At 47.2% G+C, this 23,022-nt stretch overlaps 1 protein-coding gene across 2 annotated transcripts in view; it reads left to right on the forward strand.

The window, feature by feature from the left end:
• The window catches only part of LOC8051692 (spectrin alpha chain), a 69,717-nt gene that overhangs the window by 20,981 nt on the left and 25,714 nt on the right, over positions 1-23,022 (forward strand). Inside the window, exons 18-28 of one of the 2 annotated variants that reach the window (XM_029986214.3) lie at positions 2,111-2,354; positions 3,323-3,513; positions 4,287-4,436; positions 4,562-4,654; positions 4,797-4,931; positions 5,402-5,662; positions 7,215-7,406; positions 14,666-14,902; positions 17,437-17,618; positions 21,643-21,742; positions 22,399-22,440. In XM_029986214.3, coding sequence (XP_029842074.1) covers positions 2,111-2,354; positions 3,323-3,513; positions 4,287-4,436; positions 4,562-4,654; positions 4,797-4,931; positions 5,402-5,662; positions 7,215-7,406; positions 14,666-14,902; positions 17,437-17,618; positions 21,643-21,742; positions 22,399-22,440 — 1,827 coding nt within the window. The remainder of the gene's footprint in view (positions 1-2,110; positions 2,355-3,322; positions 3,514-4,286; positions 4,437-4,561; positions 4,655-4,796; positions 4,932-5,401; positions 5,663-7,214; positions 7,407-14,665; positions 14,903-17,436; positions 17,619-21,642; positions 21,743-22,398; positions 22,441-23,022) is intronic. The other variant, XM_029986215.3, reaches the window with a different exon arrangement.

Below are 23,022 nucleotides of genomic sequence, written 5' to 3' on the forward strand. Positions count from 1 at the left end.
AACGCATTGTTTAGTTTCTGCTCCAGAGTGGTCTGGTGTTTGTGTGTTGGTGCTTCTGCTTCCGCGCCTTGTTTGGATTGTGGGCTGCCGAGGAGCTCCCGCGGAAGAAAAAAGAACTACCAGACAAGCAGGTGCCGTGCTGCTGCATACCTGCGTAGTCGCCAAGTGGATTGTAAACGGAAGGACCTGAGCAGTGAGGATGAGTGCAGTCAGAACATAAACTGATATTTCTTCCATTTCCATTGACTTTTCACTTCTGCTATGCCCCCGAGTGCGAGAAATTGACGCGGCATCGGTTCGCGTTATAATAGTAATAATATTTTTTTTCTTTTTGGGGGCATCAAAAACTGCCCTCGCGTTATATTCGTGGTCGCGTTATATTCGTGCAAATACGGTATCTCGTCTTTCTCTTTTTCATCAGATAAATTATAATATGCCATTTTTCATGCTGGTGTACGGCAAGCCTTCCTCATACATTTCCCTGTCATGATCATTCCCTGAAAGTTCAGCCAATATTCGGTCGCACTAATTAATTGAAATTTTCACCACTTGCGCTTTCTATTACAAACTGGAACTCCTTGACTGCCAATATTGTTAAAGAGCAAGATCCTTCTGTATTTCGCGAGAAATGTTTAATTCTACTGACCTGATTAATGTACACTATATTTGCCTTATTATATTAGTATCAATTACCAGTGCTACCAATCCCCGTGTATAGTTTTCCTTTGTATGTTTACGTATTGTTTGTGTAGGTGCAATTAATGTTTAATCTATTAAGTATGTTGTTATTGTCGCTATGAATTCTTGTTTCCCCCTCATATAATGCATTCCACGAGAATGCCCTTAAGGGTACCAAAGTTGATCTTGAATGTGGACACAGTTTATAAATATACAGGGGGTTCCCAAGAAAAGAGAACCACGATTTTCAGCCTGGGTAAGTCGACTATGCATCACGGAAAGCTCAAAACTATGTGAGAATGTGACGCGAACGGTTCGGATAGAACACAAAAGTTTGAGAACATGGCATTGCCTGGATCGAAAGATAATTGAGAAAAACAAAATTTCTTTATGAGCAGACGTCCACCTAAGTCTAATATTGTCAACTGACATTGTGGGTGCCTGTAGCATCTATTTCAGTAAGAAAAACTTGTCAGCAAGAAAGGAAGTAATGTCCTCCTTCTTGCTGACAAGTGCTTTCCATTGATATAGATCCAACAACTTCAAGCAGTCACAATCTGAAGTTCTGTTTTGACAGCATTAGGCTTAGATGGACATTGGCCCAAAGAGAAATTTTATTTTTCTCGATTATTTTTTATTCAGGTAACACCATGTTCTCAAACTTTTGGGGTTATATCCCAGTTGCCAGCATCATGTTCTCACGGTGGGTGAGCCTTCTGTGATGCACAGTTTATCTTCCCGGGTCGAAAAACACTGTTCTCGTTTCTCCGAAACGCCCTGTAGTTATATTAATATTAAAATTAACTGAGCTTAGAAGTGGACGAGGGAAAGGTTAAGAACAAACTTCACGAGTCCAGCTGAATTTTAGGTTAAGCATGGTGCACGGTAGTGAAAGGCTTGAAGAAACTATTCGCACATGGCTACTAACATTTAGATATTCTCAAAATTCTCGACATCTCTCCTTTGTTTTTTCCCTTGCGCACGGTCATGGTTATCGGCTAATATTTCTGTTGCGGCTCGATTGTCGGTAAACCCTGTACACCTCTCAAGCTTTCTGAATATGCAAAACGTTGACTGTTCTCAACACTGTTTTTGGCATTTCTTCTTTGACTCTCGTTTCTTTCTGTCAAGTTTAGTAGAGACCTTTTCACCTACATTAGTTTGCAGCCCCAAATGCGCTGTCCTATGCTCCATTTTTCCTTACAATGGACCGCAGCGGAGGCCACGAACCATCCCAACCAATCCAGCGCTGCGAATGTGCGACTTGATTAAGTGCCCCGCACATCTCCGCACCTCTCCTGAAAAGTTGCGCAACACTCGCGCATTATTGGATTGACTTCAGTGGCTTGGGACGTCTTCCGCAGGCCAACGTAAGGCGAAGCAAAGTACAGCCACGAGCACTGACACTTGTGGCGGCTCCTCTCCTCCTCAGGACCGAGTGGACGGAGTGATGATCCAGGCCCAACAGTTTGCCGACAAGGGCCACTTCGATGCCCCGGCCATCATAGCCAAGAAGGCGGCCCTGGTGGAGCGCTACAACAGGCTGCAGGCACCGATGGGCAACCGCAGGCAGAAGCTGCAGGACTCCTTGCGCGTGCAGCAGCTGTTCCGCGACGTGGAAGACGAGGAGGCATGGATCAGGGAGAAGGAACCCATCGCAGCGTCCACAAACCGCGGTGCGTTGGCTTCCGGCCTTTATTCGGTGCTTGGAGCGCTTCTCCAACTGGTCCGTGCACTGCGTCCTTAAAGGCGTTCCCTCGATTCTCGCCTGACGACGTTGTAAAAGTGTTGCAGTGTTGTGGCAGTGATGCCGGATGTGGCAGACATTTGTTCTGCCGCAGTTCATTCTCCAGCTTGAAAGTCCACAGAAGTTTTGGCAGCCGGGAGTTGGGACGCCATGATGATGACGACGCTCACATCCTTTCGTTGTTTTTTTTTTTTTTTTTCGGTACGCCCAGCTACTACAATTGCGACATCCAACGGCACGACACTTCAGCTTCTGCGACGTCGTTTGTTGTCACATTGGGGCCACTTTCAATGCGTAGGCAGAATGGGACACTAAATGCACCAGTTGGAGACGCGTTCCAGGCATGATAATCTCGCTACAACTTGTCACGTTTACCTGCACATGAAACAACTCATTTTCCAAAAATCTGGGAATTCTAGTTGGAAGGGTTGACCAGAATAAAAGTACCTAGTTTTTTTCTTTTTTTGGTTTTTGATGATTGGGGGGTCGACTGATGTTTGAGTAAGTGCATCTATGACAGGTGAAGTTTACTCTGGGGGCAGCCATGCTTATAATATATATTAATAAAGTTTGTGGTGACACTGCTTGGCAGCAAGAGTACAGAATTAACAACTAACCCCGCACGTCCAAGCCGCTCCACAAATATTAGGGACAGAGCATCAGATTATGGAGTCCAAGGTTTGATTCCTGGCAAGGGACAAAGCGTGTTTAGTAAAGACATTCGGCCGTTTTAGCCTAACAACGTTCCATGACGTTCTGGGCTTTGAAACCGGCCCTAAAGCTCCTTCTGTATTAAGAAGGCAGCGTGGTAAGGTATAGGGACACTACGAAAGTCGCTCAAAAGCAAAATCCGGTGTCGGGGCTGCTTGCCAATCCCGTGGCGCCTCACGCGTGCAGGACGTGACCTGATTGGGGTCCAGAACCTGATCAAGAAGCACCAGGCGGTGCTGGCTGAGATCAACAACCACGAGAACCGGGTGCGGGGCGTCTGCCAGGCTGGGGAGAACATGGTGGCCGACGGTCACTTTGCCCACGAGGAGATCAACAAGCGCATCCAGAACCTCAGCGAGAAGTGGCAGCAGCTCAAGGTGGGAGTTACCGTCTGCCTCGGGATTGGCAGATGCGTCCTTGCCGCAGTGCTTCCCTCTTTTGTGGTCATCGACTGGCTCACTCCTGCCATTTATCAGCTGTCCCCAGTCCATTTCCAATCTGCATAGTCTACTTAATATTTTTATGCACATTTTTTGCACCTGTGTTGTTGAACTTTTTTATCATATTAGAATTTATTCTTTCTCAAAGAAAGCTCACAGGTTGAAGCTTCGGCTTACTCAACACCAACTGTCTAGCTTTGAACCTGATGTGTCTTAGGGATATTTTGACGCAGGTGCCACTGCATTTCAGCTTGAGACAAGAAGGGAAAATGTGTATGATTCTGACAAGTACTAGTTCTAAAATGGAGTTTTACACCTAAAATAAATAACAGAGATTAATATGTACTGGATTCTTGTTCATGTAGAAGGGTGCTTCACCAGTTTTGTTCACTTTTCCATTTTGGTATGTGCATGTGTGCCTAATCAAAACTGGTTATATTGGGGCACTATTGAAAGTATATCATCAGTATTCTCTCACTTTGTTGAGCACTGCTTTTTTTCCTCCTAAAGTGAATTTCACCTTGCTCCATGGTAGTTACATATAAATATAATGTTATTGAAAGTTTGTTCTGCATTCTTTTTACTGTAGGTAGGTTAGCACCTCCACACTGGAGTCATCCATGTCTGCCAGTCACAGCTTGTCTCTCTTTTGTCTTTGATAATGCTATCGACATTATTGCCCACTCAGCCTTCTTCTGTCTTTGTTCCAGGACAAGGCACTGCAGCGTAAGCGTGACTTGGAGGACTCCCTTCAGGCGCACCAGTACTTTGCAGATGCCAACGAAGCCGAGTCCTGGATGAAGGAGAAGGAGCCCATTGTGGGCAGCCAGGACTACGGCAAGGATGAGGACTCCGCCGAGGTATGGGCACTATCTCCCCCCCAAGCCTCTGTGCGCCCACATCGATGCATTGTTAGCCCAGAGTCCGTGCCGTGGAAATAATTTTCTTTTGTCTGAATGGTCTCTGTGCCTACTTTGTTATTCAGGCTCTCTTGAAGAAACACGAGGCCCTGATGGCTGACCTGGAGGCCTTTGGAAACTCTGTAGAAGCCCTCAAGGAACAGGCTCAGTCATGCAGAGTGAGTTCCTTTGTGACTTTCCTCACCGAGTTTGGTTTTGCATGATTTGAGCATTATTATGTGTGTGCCAAGTTACTTGGACTTTAAGAGCTAAGTCTATTTGTTTTTGCTTTCTTTTTTTCACTGGGGGGCAAAATGGCAGCAGCAAGAAGCCCCCGTGGTAGATCAGGCCGGCAAGGAGTTTGTCATGGCCCTGTACGACTACACCGAGAAGAGCCCGCGAGAGGTGTCCATGAAGAAGAATGACGTCCTCACACTTCTGAACAGTAACAACAAGGTGTGTTTGATTGGCCAACTCTGCTTTCTTTACAAAATAAACTTTTCACCGAGGACAGAATTCCAGAACCTTCATTCCGGATAACGCTGCAGTAGGCTACATCCCTGTTTTAGCCCACTCCTCGCCGTAACAGATTTATAAGTTTAACTTGGTTCGGAGACGTGCTGCGTTTCAGGAGACTCCGAGGATCTTGTTTTCTGGTACGGCTACCTTTTGTAGAGTTTGTGTAATAAATCTAGAGAAAAATGTCTGCCATTGGTCAAAATGAGTTCTCAATCCTCCACTGGGGCAGGTCAGATGCCCTTTGTTGGTTTAGCACGTAGAGCCCCTAATTCTACTTTTTCTTTTTTTTCTTTATCTTCCCGGTTTTACGTGACAAAGATAAGCAAGCATTTCGTCTCCTCGCATTGCTCGTGGGATTGGAGGAAATGCCCCTGACGTCCAGTGCCCATTTCATTGAATCGTTGCAGGACTGGTGGAAAGTAGAGGTTAATGACCGGCAGGGGTTTGTGCCGGCGGCTTACGTGAAGAAGATGGAGGCCGGCCTGTCTGCCAGCCAGCAGCACCTGGCCGAGGGCAACAGCATCGGAGCCCGGCAGAGCCAGATCGAGAACCAATACGGCAACCTGATGGATCTTGGCCGGGGGCGCTGCGACAAGCTGGGCGAGTCCCTCCGTGCCTACCAGCTGGTGCGTGAGGCTGCGGAGCTCGCCCAGTGGATCAAGGACAAGGTGTGCCCCCTCCCCTGCTCACAACTGTAGCTACCGCTCTGCCCGGAGCGCGTCTTCGACTTGTGTGTTTAAAATCCTATGCTCCCCATATGTTGGAAGTGGTCACGAAGTGGCAATAAATGGCGTCGCAGAGGCCGGAGTGTCGGGTTGTCGGACACTGCGATCCTGGCGGTCGGTCGTAGAAGTTCCTGCAAAAAATATGAGCGAACGCCACTGTTGCCGTCGTTGTGGAGCCCCAACCTTCGGCTGCCAAAGGTTCCGCAGATTATTAAGCCGTAGAGTGATTTGCGGCAGAACAGACGTTGTTGCATACATCTCCACTGCTGTACCACTGCCAGGAGCTCAGCAGGCAACAGAATTATTTTTTCGTGTTGTCATGGGGCGGAAATTAAGGGACCACATTTGAGGATGTGATCACACCAGTCAGATGCACGGTTCAGGCACCATAGTAGCGGTGTAGCCAGATGCTTGGTCCTCTTTCGCGAGAATTGTTTTGTCTTTTGTATGTTTCGTAAGCCATATGAAAGTCCCATTCTTTTTTTTTTTGGTTGGATTTTGCAGTGGAGTTTTGGTATGAAACAAGTCATTTCTGTGGCTAGATTTGGTTGCACGAAGGAGGGGAAGCTCTAAGGGTTAACATTTGTTCTACAGCACTGTACTCCAAAATTAAGGGTCGACCTATAATCATAACCCAAGAGTTTTGACCTGCAACTGCGATTTGTAGTAGTGCTTTAGGAAGTGGAGCTAGTAGGTAGTTTGTTATGCATAGTTTTAAAGGGGCGGTGCAACGATTTTCGGACTTCGGTCAAAGATTTCTGGAAGTTGCCCCCTGACACTTCTGAAGTAAAGAACAGAAAACCGATTTCGCCTGCGTGTCCTAGTTGTTGCGTAAAAAAAAGATAAAGATTGGCATTTCGGGCACCCCTCAACTCACTCCCAGCCTTCAGGGTCACACCTGGTCCCCCTCCCAGTGACGTCATTCGGAGTGCCGTGTAGCTTCCCGTGTGCTATCTCGGAGGACGCTTCCCCTCCCCCTCTCTGCGTACATTAGCGGGCGCTATGCTGCAGCTTAGAGCCGAGCGAGGTCACGTAATCTTTCCGCCGTAGTTCCTTCGGCTGCCACTTGGGGCTGCAGGTGGGGGAAAAAGCTAGACTTTTGCTTTGCGATTATGCAGCGGAATCGCGACATTTTTAATGAAGGAAGTGTTTTCTCTATCCTCTGGGACACGATAAACAACGTAAAAGTGACGAGATGCAAATTCTTTTAATCATAAAATCGTTGCACCGCCCCTTTAATATATAAACAATAAAAAAAAATTGCATGGGACATCAGCGAGTAGTATACAGGGAGCGCTCTCTCTCTGTGCTTCTCATTCTTTTCCCTCTTTGCCACAATAGTTACATTAGAGCAATCTTTACAAGTTAATTTTACAAGTACTTTTTTTTGCTCTGTTAATAATTTGAAATAATTTGCTACGCATTTTATGGGAATGTGCTGCGCACTACCTGAAAGTAAACCCCCATGTGCATCTTTAAACACTTGCTTCATCAGGAGCAAGTGGCCCAGGTGCAGGAGGTTGGGGAGGATCTGGAGCAGGTGGAGGTGCTCCAGAAGAAGTTTGACGACTTCATGTCGGACCTGAAGGGCAACGAGGTGCGCCTGGGCGAGATGAACAACATCGCCAGCAAGCTTATGACCCTCGGCCAGACCGAGGCCGCCGTCAAGATCCAGACTCAGATCGAGGTATGTCCCTTCCCGGAACGCTCTTTTTTTACCATTATGTCACTTGGATTATTGGTGGCGCAAATTGATCCCCAAAAAATTAAGCATTTCCACAGCTTCTTTAAAAAAAAAAGGCTCAAGGTACACCTAAGCACTTATGAGTTGTGAATGCGAAAACACGCAAGCCGCACTTCGCTCCTTCTTTCGTCTGCGGCGTGCGGCGCGCTGAACTTGCACATAGACACTCAGTGCCATCGGACCCGCAGCGCCATCGGGTGAGCGATCATTGAAACGGACGCGCAGTGGCGAATGGGAACCTCGTTGACGTGCGCCAGCCAATGGGATGGAAGCCAAAAATTCATTAGCTTTACTTCGCTCCTTTGGTATCAGGGAAACTAGGTGCCGTGTTCACGTGGTTTCATAGCTGGGAGCTGGCTACACTTGGAGAAAGGATTTAAGGTCCCATTTTCGCGCTTCAAACTGATGACAACGGTTCGCTTCATGAGACAGTTAATGCTTTTGCATTAAAAATTGGCGGAAATCGGAGAAGTTGGCAGGCATCGGCGTTCATGTGGATGCGGCAGTTCATATTATTTTGCGCACATTACCCGCCCCTGCATATGGCCGACTCACACGACGGACTGATCCGTGGGCGGATTGATCACGTGACGAGCTCTCCGCGGTTCGTCCATCTCCCAAGCGCATCCACACGAGGGAGAGGACGAGCAGATGCCAGCAAGGACAAACTGAACCTGTTTGCCACTCCAGTGCTGCGAAACTCCAACATTGCACCATTGTCTGAGAGAGAAATCTATGTTTGCTACCACGATAAAGAATCCTATGCTGCTGTTACGTACAGATTGAGACAGAACACCGTGATAGGCTTTGCACAACGCGCCACTACCTTTCCTAACCCAAGGCATGACAGTGACAGAGGCATGGTCCTGCTTGAGAAAGCTTTTGCATAGAAGCAACAAAGTTCTGAGCTCGCAAAGGGGCGTTTAAAGATGTTTTTACGCACTCCGTGCTTGGGTACAACACCTAAGTACACCACAGCTACAGGAAAGGTCTTGCTTGGTGAAAGGCTGATGGGACGTGTAAGAATTATTGCGGCGTGCTAGATGAGTTTTGACGGAAGCTTCTTGGCACAGACCCGGAGGAGTACAAAAAGAAATATTGGGGTGTGTGAATGTTTGTACAGCCTAGAACTTAGTCTGCCTCACCGGGCGCCTTGTCGCCCAGCTGTAGATGAGAAATTTAGCCAGTGCAGTACGACTGGTAGCCTGGGGTCTTTAACGTGCACCACGCAGTAGTGATACACGACCGCACGCCGGTAGGATGCTCATCCAGATAGAAACAGGCAGGGGTGGGAATTGAACCCAGGATCCTTGGGTTCTGCAATGCGAGCTTTCGCTCCATGTGCTCCGAGCTGGTGTACTCTAGCCGACTCGGCCACCAATCCTCCCTCCGGAGGTGTACCGTAACCTGAGTCTTGTCAGCCGGACAAAGTTTCTGCAGTTTCTTTCACCCGTAGAACCAAGAATCACTCGACAAAATGAATTGGTGAATGCACAAAACACAACGATTTGCCATTTTTGAAAACAAAAAGAAAACTTTTTACCGTTGCCTGACTAAACACTTTTCAAGTCAATCTCCTGGCAAAAATCTGCAAGTGAAAAGGCGCTAGACTTTATCAGTCCGCGGACGGGGTGCGGATCGCAGGAATCGGTGACGCGATGGTCACATGGTACACGGTCCGTAGACGAAAATTGCGATTTGGCCCGTCATGTGAATCGGCTATTCGCGACTCCAGCGAAACGGACGCCGCCAAACGGAAAAAACCGGGAACCAGCCGGTCCAGGTCGCTCCGCGCCCCGCCGCGTCTCTGGTGGCTTTCGCGGACGCGTGCTGTCGGCGCGGCGGCGAGCAATGTTTTTGATGAAGGTCCGAAAATTTCTTAAGTTTGCCTGAGTGTTCATTAGTGTGGTGAAGCCTCAGTAGATTGTTTCTTTCCATCACGTGTTTGAAAGCCCGTTTATTCCACAACACACGATCGCGTGCTTTCAATTTTTTGGATGGGGAGGAATCACGGAAAAACGTTTTGATTTCTCGTCTGTCTCTAATCACATTCAAAGTGACGACTGCTTGGTAACTGATAAGCGGTTTCTTTATAAGGATGTAGAACAGTAGACTGAGGTCGACAGACGAAGTGTTTTAGTGGAGGGGACACCAATGTTGCAGTCAAGTGAATGGGAAGGTTCGATAGCTGCTTTCCTTGAGTTTGGTAGTGCTGGATTAGCTTCAGGTTATTTTGAGCCACTAACGCCGGTCGGTGCGTTGGCTATTCATCTTGGCGGCTTTTCGCCGAAAAAGACCACATTGAAGGAGTTGGGCTAATTTCGCAATTACTTGATTCAGAAAACCTGCTCGCTGCACATGATTAATGAGGGAAATTATCTGCTTTCAAAAGGTGGGGGACGCGTCTCGCAAAGATAGAAGCTGTCACGTCATTAGGATCTATCGCGCCTCCAATACTTATAACCCCTGTCGAATCCAGCAGCAATATACGTCTACATTGCTCAAGTTGACCGGCCACAAAAATAAAAAAAAACAAAAAAAAACAAAATTTCCGTTTAGGATTTGAAGTCAAGTTCAATGCAGAGAGGTCTGAGTGAATCTCCGATGAAGACTCTCCTCAGCTTGTCCGCATTCGTCCCGTTCTACCGGCTAGAACCATTTGGCTAAGTTTAAGTAGTATCTCTCTGTCTGTCAAATATACGTTTATTCAGCAGTTCACCCTAATAGTTAGTCAACTATGTTCATATTTCAACCCGAAGAACATAATAATATCGCTTTAGTGGGACCATAGTACGTAATATAATACATAACCGCATATTCATCAAAATTACTTTTCGATTGCTACTAAAACCTGAATTGAAATACGAGTATCAGCTGCTTAGTGAAGTGCCAGCGAGTTGACATGCTCCTTGGCTCAAGAAGCGCTTGCTTAATTTTCGTAATTTTCCTGCAGCCTGTGTTCTTGACCGAGCACACGACTCCAACTGTTTCTTGAAACGCGGACAGGCACAAAAGCTCAATTTCGCGGACAGGTAAGTCGCATGATCGAGGCATGCGAGTTAGCTAAACATTACTCTTGGTGGAACAATTTTGTAGCCCTCGCCGCTTTCCTTAGATGATGAAAACTAATTAGAGTCTATTACCGTTTCTCCGGAGCCCATAGTTTCGGTTTTGATCGAAGTCTCCGCAGCGAAAGTTTGACATGACAAGAACAAAAAAACACCGGCAAAACAAAACTATGCTCGGCAAGTTTATGCGCACCAGCTAAACTTAACTGTCTCAGTTCAAATACCCATAAAATTGGGCATTCAACAAAAGAATAATCGTTAAATTGAATGCGCCACCCATTCAGGCGGCCCGGCCGAGCCGACGCGACCTGGACTCAGCCGCCATGGATGGATGGATGGATGAATACGGCTGAGCCCTTTGGATCGGGCGGTAGCTTACGCCACCTAGCCATTTTGTTTTACCATTTAAGCTTAGAATATTTAAATGTGAAATCTATATTCACTCCGCAGTGCAAAGAAAGTGAGGCTATGAAACCCCCTTGCCATCAGTGAATAAGAAAATACCTAGATGAAAGAAAATACCCTGAAAATACCTAGAAAATACCTAGAAAATACCATGTTTGTTTGGTGGTGGCGCCCCCTATAGGTCGCTGGAGTCGCGAATAACCCCTACCCGAACTTATACCCTAGTTACACGGGCGCTTTCAACTGCCATTGAGTCAACGACAGTTGACTCAATCGCGATCGGCCGGAGTTACACGGCGGCGCCAACTGTCATCGAGCCGCTAATGACAGTTGAGTTCAACTGAGCTCCCCTACCTCAGTTCAACTGAACGGACTTCCCCAACTGAGGTAAAATGGCGCTTGTTCGCGGGACCGCTGCCGCCGACCATCGTTTGCGAGGCACTTACTGTTTTGGAATGCGGGGGTAGGCGTCTAGAAAGAATCGTAGCAGCAAAATATCCGGGAAGGAATAGGTTTAGGCGCCCGAGCTGCCGCTAAAACGATCCCGGCTAGCGGGCAAGCCATCAAACGAGCGAAGATGGCGGTGGGACCGGCTGTATGAATGGACAAATAGTAACAGTTGCACCGATCGTAGCGGGCGGTAGTTTGCGCCACCTATCCTAAAATATGCGCAATCTAGCCCTGAATCTGCTTTGGTACCGGTGTAAACGCCGCTAAAAAGCAACAAGATATAGAACATATTGTCCGATATACTTATTATAAATAAAATGTGTGTCTCCGAGTAAATTAGTTTACCAATTAAACTGATCATGTGGCACAAGAGCTAGTTTCGTTTTAGCTTCAACTGGGTTCTAGAGAGCCGTGTAGCACCATCTCAGTTCAGTTCAGTTCGATCACAGTTGGCGCCGATAACTGTGATTGAACTGAACGACAGTTCAAAGCGCCCGTGTAACTAGGGTATTACTAGCACTCTCAGAAAAAAAGAAAAAAAAATACTTCGCTTATTATTGTATTTATTCAAATATAAGTCTACCTTTTTTTTTTTTTTTTTTTTTTTTTTTTTCGGAAATTGTGATCAAAGAGTTTCGACCTACATTCGCGACCAAATTTTGCGACCCTACCGGAGGCATAGAGCTATCGAGTCACCGAGCCCGCGTTGCCGTAGAGCCGCGCCACTTCTTGTTTCAAAAAGCTTTGGGTGCACGAAAACAACCGAAACAGCGGCAGCCGACGGCCCGCCTGCAATGGCCGCGCCGCTGCCGCTCTCGCGCGCATCCCTCGTGCGTCGGGTTTCGCCATCGCGCCTGTAGCGTTCCCCTCGCCGGGCAACGGGGAAGGGGAAGGAGAGGAACGCAATGCGCCATGCACTTTGACCTCCATCCTCACAAACGCGCACACACACAAAAAAACAAAAAAACTGAGGTTACTTTTGTTTGTTGCTTGAGGCAGCTCTGTTCGCGTGTTGCTCACGGCGACTCGACTCGCGGCGTTGCTTGCGTCTGTATTTCGTCTTTCGTCGCTTTGCCTGTCTACACCTTCTTTCGTTTCTTCTTGTAGTCATTTTGTTGTTTTACAACGGTGTCAGTGAGGTATTGTTGCGAATTTGCGAGGATGTCCACCAAGCTGACGAATCTTCGGACGACGATGACACGTCCAGAAGTTCTGACGGTTAAATAAGTTTTTGGCATCGCCCCGTGATTTAGCTGAGAGTGCTGTAAATAATTGTTTGTTTCTTTCTTTTGCCCAAACTTTCCCCTGTTCTTAAAAATAAAAAAAAAAGGTGACCTATATTTGAATTATTTTTTTTTTATTCTCGGTGGGTTCAATAAATAGGGGTCGACCTATTTTTGAGTAAATACGGTACCTGCACTGGTCACTCAAGGTAATGTCCAGATCTTGCTAGAAACCATACCTTTGTTTTGAACATCCTGATCACTGATGCCTTCATTGCCGCAGATAGCATTGTCATCCGTGCCGTCAAGTTGATTGCTAATTCAGCACTTTTCGAAACTGCTCCAGACCATCTCGTCTAGTAAAGTCGTGGTAACGTCGGATTTCTGTAGATACGGCATGACCGCGACCTGTTCTCTTCTCGACAGACTTCGTGAGCGCTTTTTCAAGCTCTGGGTGTGCACCAGTCTTCGGACCGTAGTATGATCTTCGGTCGCGGCTTGCAGTTTGTAGGTTCTCATTCTTCCTCCGTTCTTGCATGCTTGACTACCGTATTTACTCGAGTAATAGCCGCACTATTTATGGACAAGGACCTGGCATCTACTTTCCCACAGAGCACATATATAGCCAATCATAGCGTTGTCCGTAAATAACACAGCGAATGACCAGAATGAGAATACGATTCTCGATACAAATGCAATCACCACAGATGGTATCTTTGCACGAAGACGTTATCTCTGTCCTGTAAACCGTTGGAATCATGCTGTCAATCGCGGTGATTGGCAATCTGCGTGCCCTGTGGAAAAGCCAACCTTCGGATTTTCTTCATAAACAGTGCGGCTAATACTCGAGTGAATGTGGTAGTCAATATCGTAGTGGTCATAGTTTCGGCCTGCCGCTCGGTTTCCTATCTCTTCGGCAGCAGATTTGACCACAGCGCGGAGCGGTGTTTGACGTCTCAGAGCCTGCAAAAATAAAGTAACGATGATTACCCCAAAAAAGGAGGAGAAGGTGAAGAGAAGAAAGTCCCTTGGAGACAGCGGCACAGCCAGTGTAAAGGCTTTCAGCCCGCCCCCCTCCCAAAATCTAGCCGATCCTATAATTAAAACAGGCATTTTGACCCCCCATCCCCTCCACACCCCAAGTCATGGACATCCCAGCCACCTCAGCCTCCCCTAAAAAAAATTCCTAGCTGCACCACTGCTAGGAGAGACCGGAGAAAGGGGACTCTGGGGAATCTATCCTTACAACTTTGTGCGCATTGCCATGAAGCCACAGTGCCTGCCGAAATTCATGTATAACCCGCTCCCCTACTTTGTGTTTCATTTTCTATCAGTTTTGATGCAGGTTATATGCGAGAAAATATGGTATATTGGTGCATTGAAGTAGTGGGCAGGTGGCACACTAATGCTTGAGCAGTTGCTGTGGTGTTGTTTTGAAACAATTTTTAGATCTCAACGCCTAAAATACAAAAATTAGTATATAACTAAAACATTTGCATGCAGTCCATAGTGTAAGTCCGGTCCTCTTGTTTGATGCTTGATAATTGAAGTGAAACACCTTGATCTATATGGCATTGCTAAGCTGCTGACAAGAGCCTGTTGTGGCTCTTTCTTTAACAAGGTTGTGAGTTAGGGTTACTTGCTGTTCAGCCAAACTTAGATTACTGCAAAGTTGCATATTTTATTGTTTAGGGGACACTTCGCTTAACCTATCTGGAGTTGTTCGAAGCCTCCCAAAAACATTGTCCGACGAAATATAGTCCGGGTGTGACTAAATCAATATTCGCAAGGTGAACACCACCCCTAAATTCGCAGAATCTTACTCGCTTGACAGATATTTCAATACTATTTTCTGAAAGAAACTTTGAAAGTTGACCTTCTTCTGGAATTTTTTAAGTGTGTAACTGACGGCTTCCCAAAGCGTTGTACGCCAATGCCTCGGCGAGCTTCAGGTGTGCTGATTGTCCCTTCAAGCTGCACAGAAGGGGGGATGTGGTCTCCTTGTTTTGTTTGGGTGAGCCTCGCGCGTCAGTCTCCTCCTTTTCTCCGAATGCAGGACCTGAACCAGAAGTGGCAGCACCTGCAGGAGGTGACGCAGGAGCGGGCCCAGCAGTTGGGCTCGGCGCACGAGGTGCAACGCTTCCACCGGGACGTGGACGAGACGAAGGACTGGATCCAGGAGAAAGATGATGCACTGTTGGCGGACGACTGTGGCCACGACTTGCGTTCGGTCCAGACCATGCAGCGCAAGCACGAGGGCCTCGAGAGGGACCTGGCCGCACTGGGAGACCGGGTAGGCACCCTCTCTGCCCCTCTTCAAGGACGCCCGGGAGAAGCCCTTGCCCGCTGCCAACCTACTGCCGGCCTGTTAATGCAAAATGCGTTATAGGGCCGAGTTTTCCGGGAAAAGCGACACTTTACCCTTAAGTGACGCAAGTGAAGGTCATACGAGCAATGTGTATTGCTCGTGTAACTTTGATGTCAGGGTGTCACAGGAGCCCCGGTGGCACATGACGCACATTATACCAAAGCTTGTTGTCAAGTCACGTGACCGTGACATGACATGACGTGATGTCACATGGTGTCAAACACACACAGCTTGTGTCTAGCTCATACACAGCAGACTTTATGTGTATCAGAGTTTATCAGATTTGATCCAGACATGCTTAAATTTTGCTCGCATACTCCCAGGCTACTGCCGTTCTCTGTAGTCGCTGACAGGACGAGGACGGCGGGAAGGCCTCTAGCTGTCCCTTCTCCAGCACGAGCTTCCAGCCTTCAGTCGTGCCATGGCACCTCGTGATCCTTGGGCGTGCACACGCAGCCATAGCACGGTGGTAGGCTATGAGCATGTGCTTGAGGCCGGGCAGCCGAAAGAGACGCCCTGCCCCTCTTGTCCCGTCGGCGACTTCAGTGGGCATAGTTTCATTAACAGGTTCAAAGCCTTGCCAACATGGTGTCTCCAAACTGGGAAAAGCTTTTTTTTACAGCAAAGCTGTCTATGGCTAGGTTCTGGCAGATTGACTCCAGGGTGAGACCGAGTGTAGACCAACAATTTTGTACAGTTAATGCTGCAGACGCTGGCGCCGCATGCGCGCCTTCCCTGTATAAAAGATTTGAAGGAAATAATTAAAAATAAACCTTTGACGAATGCGCATGCTAGATGCCTTCTGCTCTAGAACAGTTAATGCTGCAGACGCCGGTGCCGCACGTGCACGCCTTTCTTAGTGCAGCGTTTTTCTCCCCCCTGATATTGCACAATGCTGCGCGCTCGTCAGTGGCCACCTGCCGAAGATCGTGCCACTGTCCTTATCAGTTGGACTTCAGACTTCACATGGGTCGCACCCGTGTTATACATTTTAAAAAGGAGCAGCGGGAGTGTGAGGAGCATCGGCGCGCCCAGAAGCGAGAATGGGCTCGCTGTCAGCGTGAAACCGCCGTTGCCGCTGCTCCCAGCCTGACACAGCAAATCCCACCAGAGTGCCAGCTTCGCTGGACTTCCCTCTTCATGGGGTGGAAGTGCTCTCAATTTTTATTATGGTGTAGGCACCGTGTAACAAAGATTTCATTTATATATGGTAAAGGTCTTTGGGGCTGATCTGCCCGGAAAGGTGAGTTTATGGCCTTTTTCCAAGATCCACTGGAATTCACAATTTTCTGCCACACGAAAGTTTCATGCATGGGCTGTCAGTTACTGCTCTACTTGCAAAAACTCATGTAGAACACGACTTTATCGTGGTCACATTGAATTGAATTGGGCCTGATTGAAAATCTGACTGACTAACCCGGCCTCCAGAATCCTTATGCTTGGCATTCACCAAATTCCGACTTTGGGAGTTCTCCCCTCGGAAGTGAGACCAACTGACAGTGCCGCTGCATGCAACAAACTATCGAAAAGCACAGTTTTTATTTGCTTATAAGACACCGTTTTCTACAGAATTCTTTTGACAACTCGTAGAAGGCTTATGTGTTCCAATCATACGGAAAGTCTTGAGTGTAGTAGAGAATAGACCTTTCGCTCAATTGCGCACCAAGGGAGCGTGCGTGAGTGTAGTCACGCGCGTTGTGCCACACCTTGTGCATGCTGCCTTCTGCAGTAGTTTAAAGAAAAAACCCAAAACAAATGGCACTTTGCACACACATTCATTGATGCCTTATTTTGGTTACTTCTAATGTTTTATGCAGATGAGGTGAGCGTGTGCAGTGTGTGTACCTACATTCCCAGCATTCTCCTTTACGTTTCAGTAATTTGGCATAAGGTCTATTGTGGATCTCGTGTTTGTGATATTTCAAGCTCCTTTTAGATTTGAAAGTATGAAGAAATTTTCTGGGCTTTATCATAATGACAAGGACCGGAAAGTACAGAATGTGTCCTGCACAAACCACATTCCAAGTGGTTTGTTCTACATTTTTCAATATTATATATTTTTCTTTATTTTTATTTTATAATTATTTTGTTGTATTATATTTATTTGTTTATTGTTATTACTTTTATTTTTTATTATTTTTTGTTTAGTTTTTATTTATTGTTTAATCTTATTATTTGCACCCGAAACCAGTCCATCTTGCTGGCACACTTGCATTAAAAAAAAAAAAAACTTTTACCCTTTCAGACCTTTTCTGCTAGTGGTTCTGTGGCCATAGTATTCGGCCGCTACCTCACCTATCCAGGTTCGATCACCGCCGTGTCAGTCGTTCATTACACTCGTTACGATGCTCGTACCTGACAGTTCTCTCGTAGATGACCTATAAAACACATTATGTACTGAAAACCTTCCAAGCTGGATCTGTGCTTAGTCGTGGCACATGATGTCGGTGTGCCCACAGATCCGCCATCTAGACGACACGGCAAGCCGCCTGGTGAACACCCACCCCGAGTCGTCGGACACCACCTCGACCAAGAAGCTGGAGATCATCCAGGAGTGGACGCGGCTGACGGCCAAGGCCAAGGCCCGCAAGGAGAAGCTGCTCGACTCCTACGACCTCCAGCGCTTCCTTGCCGACTACAGGTGGCTGCCCGGCTCTTCTCCCTGTGCCCTGCACGTTTGAATTGTTTTCGAAGGAACGGTGAAAATGTCCTAATCTAAACCCCCGCGTCTCGGGGTTTGGATTACAATGTTTCCTAACCAACCTCGCCCGTATACTCTCGCTCTTACTGAACACGGCTTTTCTTAAAGCTCGGACTCTGGTGCCGACTAGCTGAACCGGTAGCTTCAAGGTAAAGTAGGGGCGTACGAATTCCCAGTTAATCTGAAGTACATTCCTTAAATTTTGTGCTGGCCACCAAAATGCTGCAGAAATAATCTTGATGTATCTTGTCTGCAGAGATCCTGAGGTGGGCTGATTGTTGTGGAGATTTTGTGGATTACCGTAATATCCCGAGTCATCGCCCATCCCCGAGCCATCGGCCACCCCAGTTTTTGGGCCAATATCGATTTCCGAAAAAACACCGAGTCATCGCCCACCCCTTCAAATACCCCAGCGCGGACTCTGCGATCCGCGAACACTCATCCTACCCGAATGACGCGGTCGCGGACCTTACTGCTGGAGGACGTCCGTGACAAAGTAAAACGAAGGAGGGAAAGACGCTTCCTTTTGTTTACGGATTTCCTCCGTGAGCGACCCCAAAGTGGTCGTGTATCCGTGCGAAAAGAAAACGATGGAGATAACAAAATAAGAGTTTGTTAACGTAACCGCGGAGTGTTAAGTCAAAGTCTGTCTCCGCCGAAGTAAGGTCACCGCGAATCCGCTCCTTCTTCCCGCCTGTCGCGACCGCGGTTGTGCAATATTTTAGGCAAAGCCAAAGCGTAAATAAAGCTTTGCTGGAACGTCCTACACAGACGTTTGCAGAGCGTCCCAACCGTGCATTGATAGCCCGCCGTGCACGGACGCACGTATGTAAGCACCAAACAAGTTGCGCAAGAGCTTGCAATTGACAAGGCGCCCGACTTGGCCCGACGCCAAAGTATTTGCCAACGCGACCGCCGGCTTTCCCAGCATTGCTCTTGGTCGCTTCTTTGGTCCGCTCGCTCGTTGCGCCTGGTCGGTTTTTCTATTTTCTTGTAGACTTTTTTTTTTTTTTTTTACTAACTAGGAGAACATAATGGTGACATTCTTTCACGGAACAAACGTTCGCGCTATACACTCCGTGCGACGCGACTGGCGCGCCGCCGCGCGGCCGGTACCGAAGGTAGGCAGTGAGAACCCCAGAGAAAACGAAACCGAAACCACGCCGCGTACGTTGGTACGCATTGAAGTCGGAGTGGTGCGGTTGCGCTGGGTTCACAGCACGAAGTGCTTGCTGCCTGTGCTGCGTCATTAAGTGCTTCAATAGTTATGCGTCATATCTCGTGGAGACAAAGTTTCACAGTTTTTCACCTCGCCGATGTTTTGTGGAAAAGCGAGAACGATGTAGCCGTGCCGTACGACGCGAGAAATTTGGTCTCCCGATCATGTCTGCACCTATGTCGGCACGGCTGACATATTCTAGCTACACTGCCGCTTTTCGCTCTGAGTTTGTTTTCGTACCAGTAACGCCTACATATGTTAGCGCCGATGGGACGAACGGAAACGCCATCCCACACTCGCGGGTTCGCAGTGCCAATTTCGTTGGAGGAATGCCCTCCAAAGAAGTTTCGTCCCCATCGTCCGTGTCAATGATATTTCCGGACAAGTATGGCACGCAATCTGTACTCCGTGAAGAAAGATTCGAACGGTAAAAACAAATGTAAATCTAAAGAAAACAACAATGAAACTCGGAATCACTGGAGAATTGACGTTTGAGTATGAAAGTTTATGTAGGGTGCTTTCTTTCTTGATCAGCCTCCTTTTGGATGTGGAAACACTGACACCCCGAGTTCTGTAGACAACAATCTTTTTCTCGGCTTTAGAGCCACCTATTGCAAAGTGGTTCGAAGTGGAATTACCGTCCACTGGTCCTTTCCTACCTGTAAAGTGTGCACCTCCCACGATGAGTGATATTATCTGACAGCTTTTGACGGTCAAAGCCAGTTCCCATTTAGTTACGCCGCCCAAACTAAATTTCCACCTGGTTTCGCTATGCCAACTCTTTTTGTTATAATAAGTGTTGTGCCAAGTGACGGTCATGTCAAAGTACATGTGCGCCGAAAATCAGCACCTCGCACAACAGGTTATTACACAACAGCAGACCGCAAAAGCCCTTGGCGGCCAAACCGTGTTTTGGCCGACAACTTTGTTTTCTCGGCTTTGGAACCACCTTTCGTAAAGTTGTTTCAATTGGAAGTACAGTCCACCCTAGTCCCTTCCTACCTCTAAAGTCTCCACCTCCCCCGACCAGTGATATTCTCTTGACAGCCTTTTCATGGTCAAAACCGGTTCCCATTGAGTTACGCCGCCCAAACCAAATTTTCACCTGGTTTCCCTACGCCACCTTTTTTTTTTTTTTTTTGTAATAAGTGCTGTGTCATGTTACTGGCAAGACCAAGCACCTGTGTGCCCAAATCTGCGCTTTACACAGCCCACTATAACACAACATTTTGGGTCGAATATTGGATGTCCCGTACAGCTTTGTTTCTTTATTCATTAGAAACCTAACTTTCACACCTGCTGTCTTAAAGAAACTTGGCACTCTTCGTGCACAAACTTAGTGAACATCTCACTCGCCTCCAGATATTATCGTTCCAGCAGTCCTAGGTTTACAGCGACAAGCGAAATAAATTTCCCACCCAGAGCAATCAAGGTGGCGGCCGTCTTGTTTTTCGGAATTCGGCCGCAACTAGAGAAATTACCCCTAATAACGACTCAAACTCGATATATGAGAAATGGAGAACAGCTAGATGCCCTTCTTAGGTCTATCCCAGTACTCATGCAACGTCACCCTCAACTTATCGGCTCAAAAAGCAAAAGTTTCGTCCGTGCGCGCTTCCGCCGCCACAGCTTGGCATGCGAAAAGGCGCCGCAGGCTGCTGAACGCGCCTCGCAGTCGAACGCCAGCTCCTCCGCTAGCGGCGCTGCGCGCGTTTTTCAAAGCGCCCCCTATAGTTCCCGCACGGAGTGTATATGCAGATCGGCGGTGTTTCTAGCGCGTATGCAAGCAGCGGACTTCGCTATAGTAAAATATTCTTCTGTGAGCATTTTTTCTATAAAACAATGAAACTAAATCGAGTTTTGAGTTTGATGTATCTCTTGTGCATCAGCGCTAGATACGCAGAGAAAAATAGGCGGTTTTTTCCGCTTTTTTTCAAGTGTTTGTGCTCACCCACCGAGACATGGCCCATCCCACTTTTTTAACGAATTTCAGGCGGTAGGGGGGTGGGCGATGACTCGGGATATTACGGTAGTCTAATGATGAGGGAGGCAGTCCCCTCTTGAGGCATCTTGCTATGAATACGACCCTTTAACGGTTGAGTTTTTTTACGCCCCTAAGATGCTTCCCGGTGGAGGGGTCTTGTTTCCGAGGGAATACTATAAAGAAAGTTTCGATGTGCAGGTTTTTTGTCGTTATCTTGTGGGAGCACATAGAGTGCTTGCAAACTGTTCATATTTAGAATTATCAAATGAAAATATTGAAGGCGAAAAGTTGTCGCCTTTCTTCGTTCGGTTTTCTTTTCGGTTTCGTGACATTCCAGCGGCTTCAGATTCTAAACTGGAGGTTCTTTACAAAGCTGCTTTGTTGGATGGTGAGCTCTCATTATTTGAGTTTAATTTCTTTAAACGTTGGAAGTCTGACTAAGAAGAGCCTGTGCTCTCATTGGCACTATCACCAGAGCAGCCGGTATGCGAAGTGAGCGTCACGTGAACGGAGCGCCTAATTTAAAAACTGGAAATAGCCCAGCCAAGCGAGACACCGTGCGAATATAATGTTTATAGTTTGCCAATAACATAAAAAATAGTAGCACCTCCCATAGTGCATGCAATTTCGCATTCAGGCAGTCACTTTCAAATGTTTAATCACCGCCATACTTACACGGCGACGGCCATCAAAAGGGTAAGGAAGTACGTAGTAATGTAGTAGTTTTTGTTTCTCATGACTGTATCTGAACCCTCTTGCAGAGACCTGACATCATGGATCAACAGCATGATGGCTCTAGTGTCCTCTGATGAGTTGGCAAATGATGTGACAGGAGCTGAAGCTCTGCTTGAAAGACATCTGGTAGGATGCCCTTCAAATTTTTTACTTTTATATTCTTGCTGTACTAGATTGAATCAGTGTTTGTTAAATTGTTCCTCTTTTCAGCGATTTCTACTTTATGGTCTTTTGCCATACTTTTCTCTCTACTGCTGTTTTGGAGATTGTTCAGTTGCTTGTTGATGTAACCTCTTCGTGAATATTTCTGGGTGATACCTGAAGCCACGTCCTTTTCTTGTATGATAACAGCGAGCCTTTCTTGATGTGCAAGTCAACAGCTTTAGCATGGTCTAATTCCACTTGCTTGTGGGGATGACATGAGTGTTAACACCATCAGACGGTTTCAACTCGATTAGGAACTGCATCGTTATGTCCCAATTGCAGTTTTTGTCATGTGGAATAAATTTGCCGAAAAATGTTAATCTAAGTATTTTTAGCAAAGGTACTCATTTTTAAGTTATATCACTGCCTGACCTTCGAGTCAGCTGATAATAGAGAATCGGTGGAGTGTTTCACATTTTCACTGTGTTCCTCCCCTCATTCCAGTTTTCCATTTACCGTCCCCAGCCCCTCATCCGTCTTCTGCGAATTTCCAAAGCCCTTTCATTGTCATGTACTGCCCCCCCTTCACATTCTCCCCTTTGACATATTTTGCCGCTGAATTCTCTCTTCCACGACAGACGTACCGCTCTGAAATAGACGCCCGGTATGGCATTCCCCAGGTACATCAACTTCTCCAGCCTCCTCTGCTCAGAGGGTGAACTCTTTCCAAGGGCGTGCTTACTCTTGGCGTGCTTACTTACCCGAGCCCAACTCATTTGTGGACATTCTCCCCGCTTTACCTATCTGCGGACACAGAAGCCATTTCGTCCGCCTCCCCCGCTTTAAAACTCACGGCGGCCCCAGCCCTTATCCCGGTTCTAAGTTTTTGTTCTCCATTCTTCGACGTCTGGCAGCCTCCTCCCCCCCCCCCTTCCCATTTTGCCACTTTAACATCCTGAGCCGTTTGTGGCAGTGATGTGCTTCACTACTCGACTACGTTTTCGTTTTCTTCTTGTAATCTCGCGGGCTTGAACCGCAGCTGCTTCCGCTGCTGTCGTTGCAAAGTCATGCACACTCTACCGCATGGAGAGTCCTTGCTTACAAAGACTCCCGCCATAACCGGCGAGATTTTTTTTACGGCTTTCCTTGTTTTGGATTTTCTGCCTTGTTGGCATATCTTCCTGGACACGAAGCTGATAGTTTTGTGAAATTTCGGCCAGTTTTTCAGCTTTGCTGACTCTTGCAGTGTAACTTGGAAAGAT

This window comes from Ixodes scapularis, unplaced genomic scaffold (genome assembly GCF_016920785.2).
Source record: "Ixodes scapularis isolate PalLabHiFi unplaced genomic scaffold, ASM1692078v2 PGA_scaffold3__209_contigs__length_174095766, whole genome shotgun sequence".
NCBI classification, from domain to species: Eukaryota; Metazoa; Arthropoda; class Arachnida; order Ixodida; family Ixodidae; genus Ixodes; species Ixodes scapularis.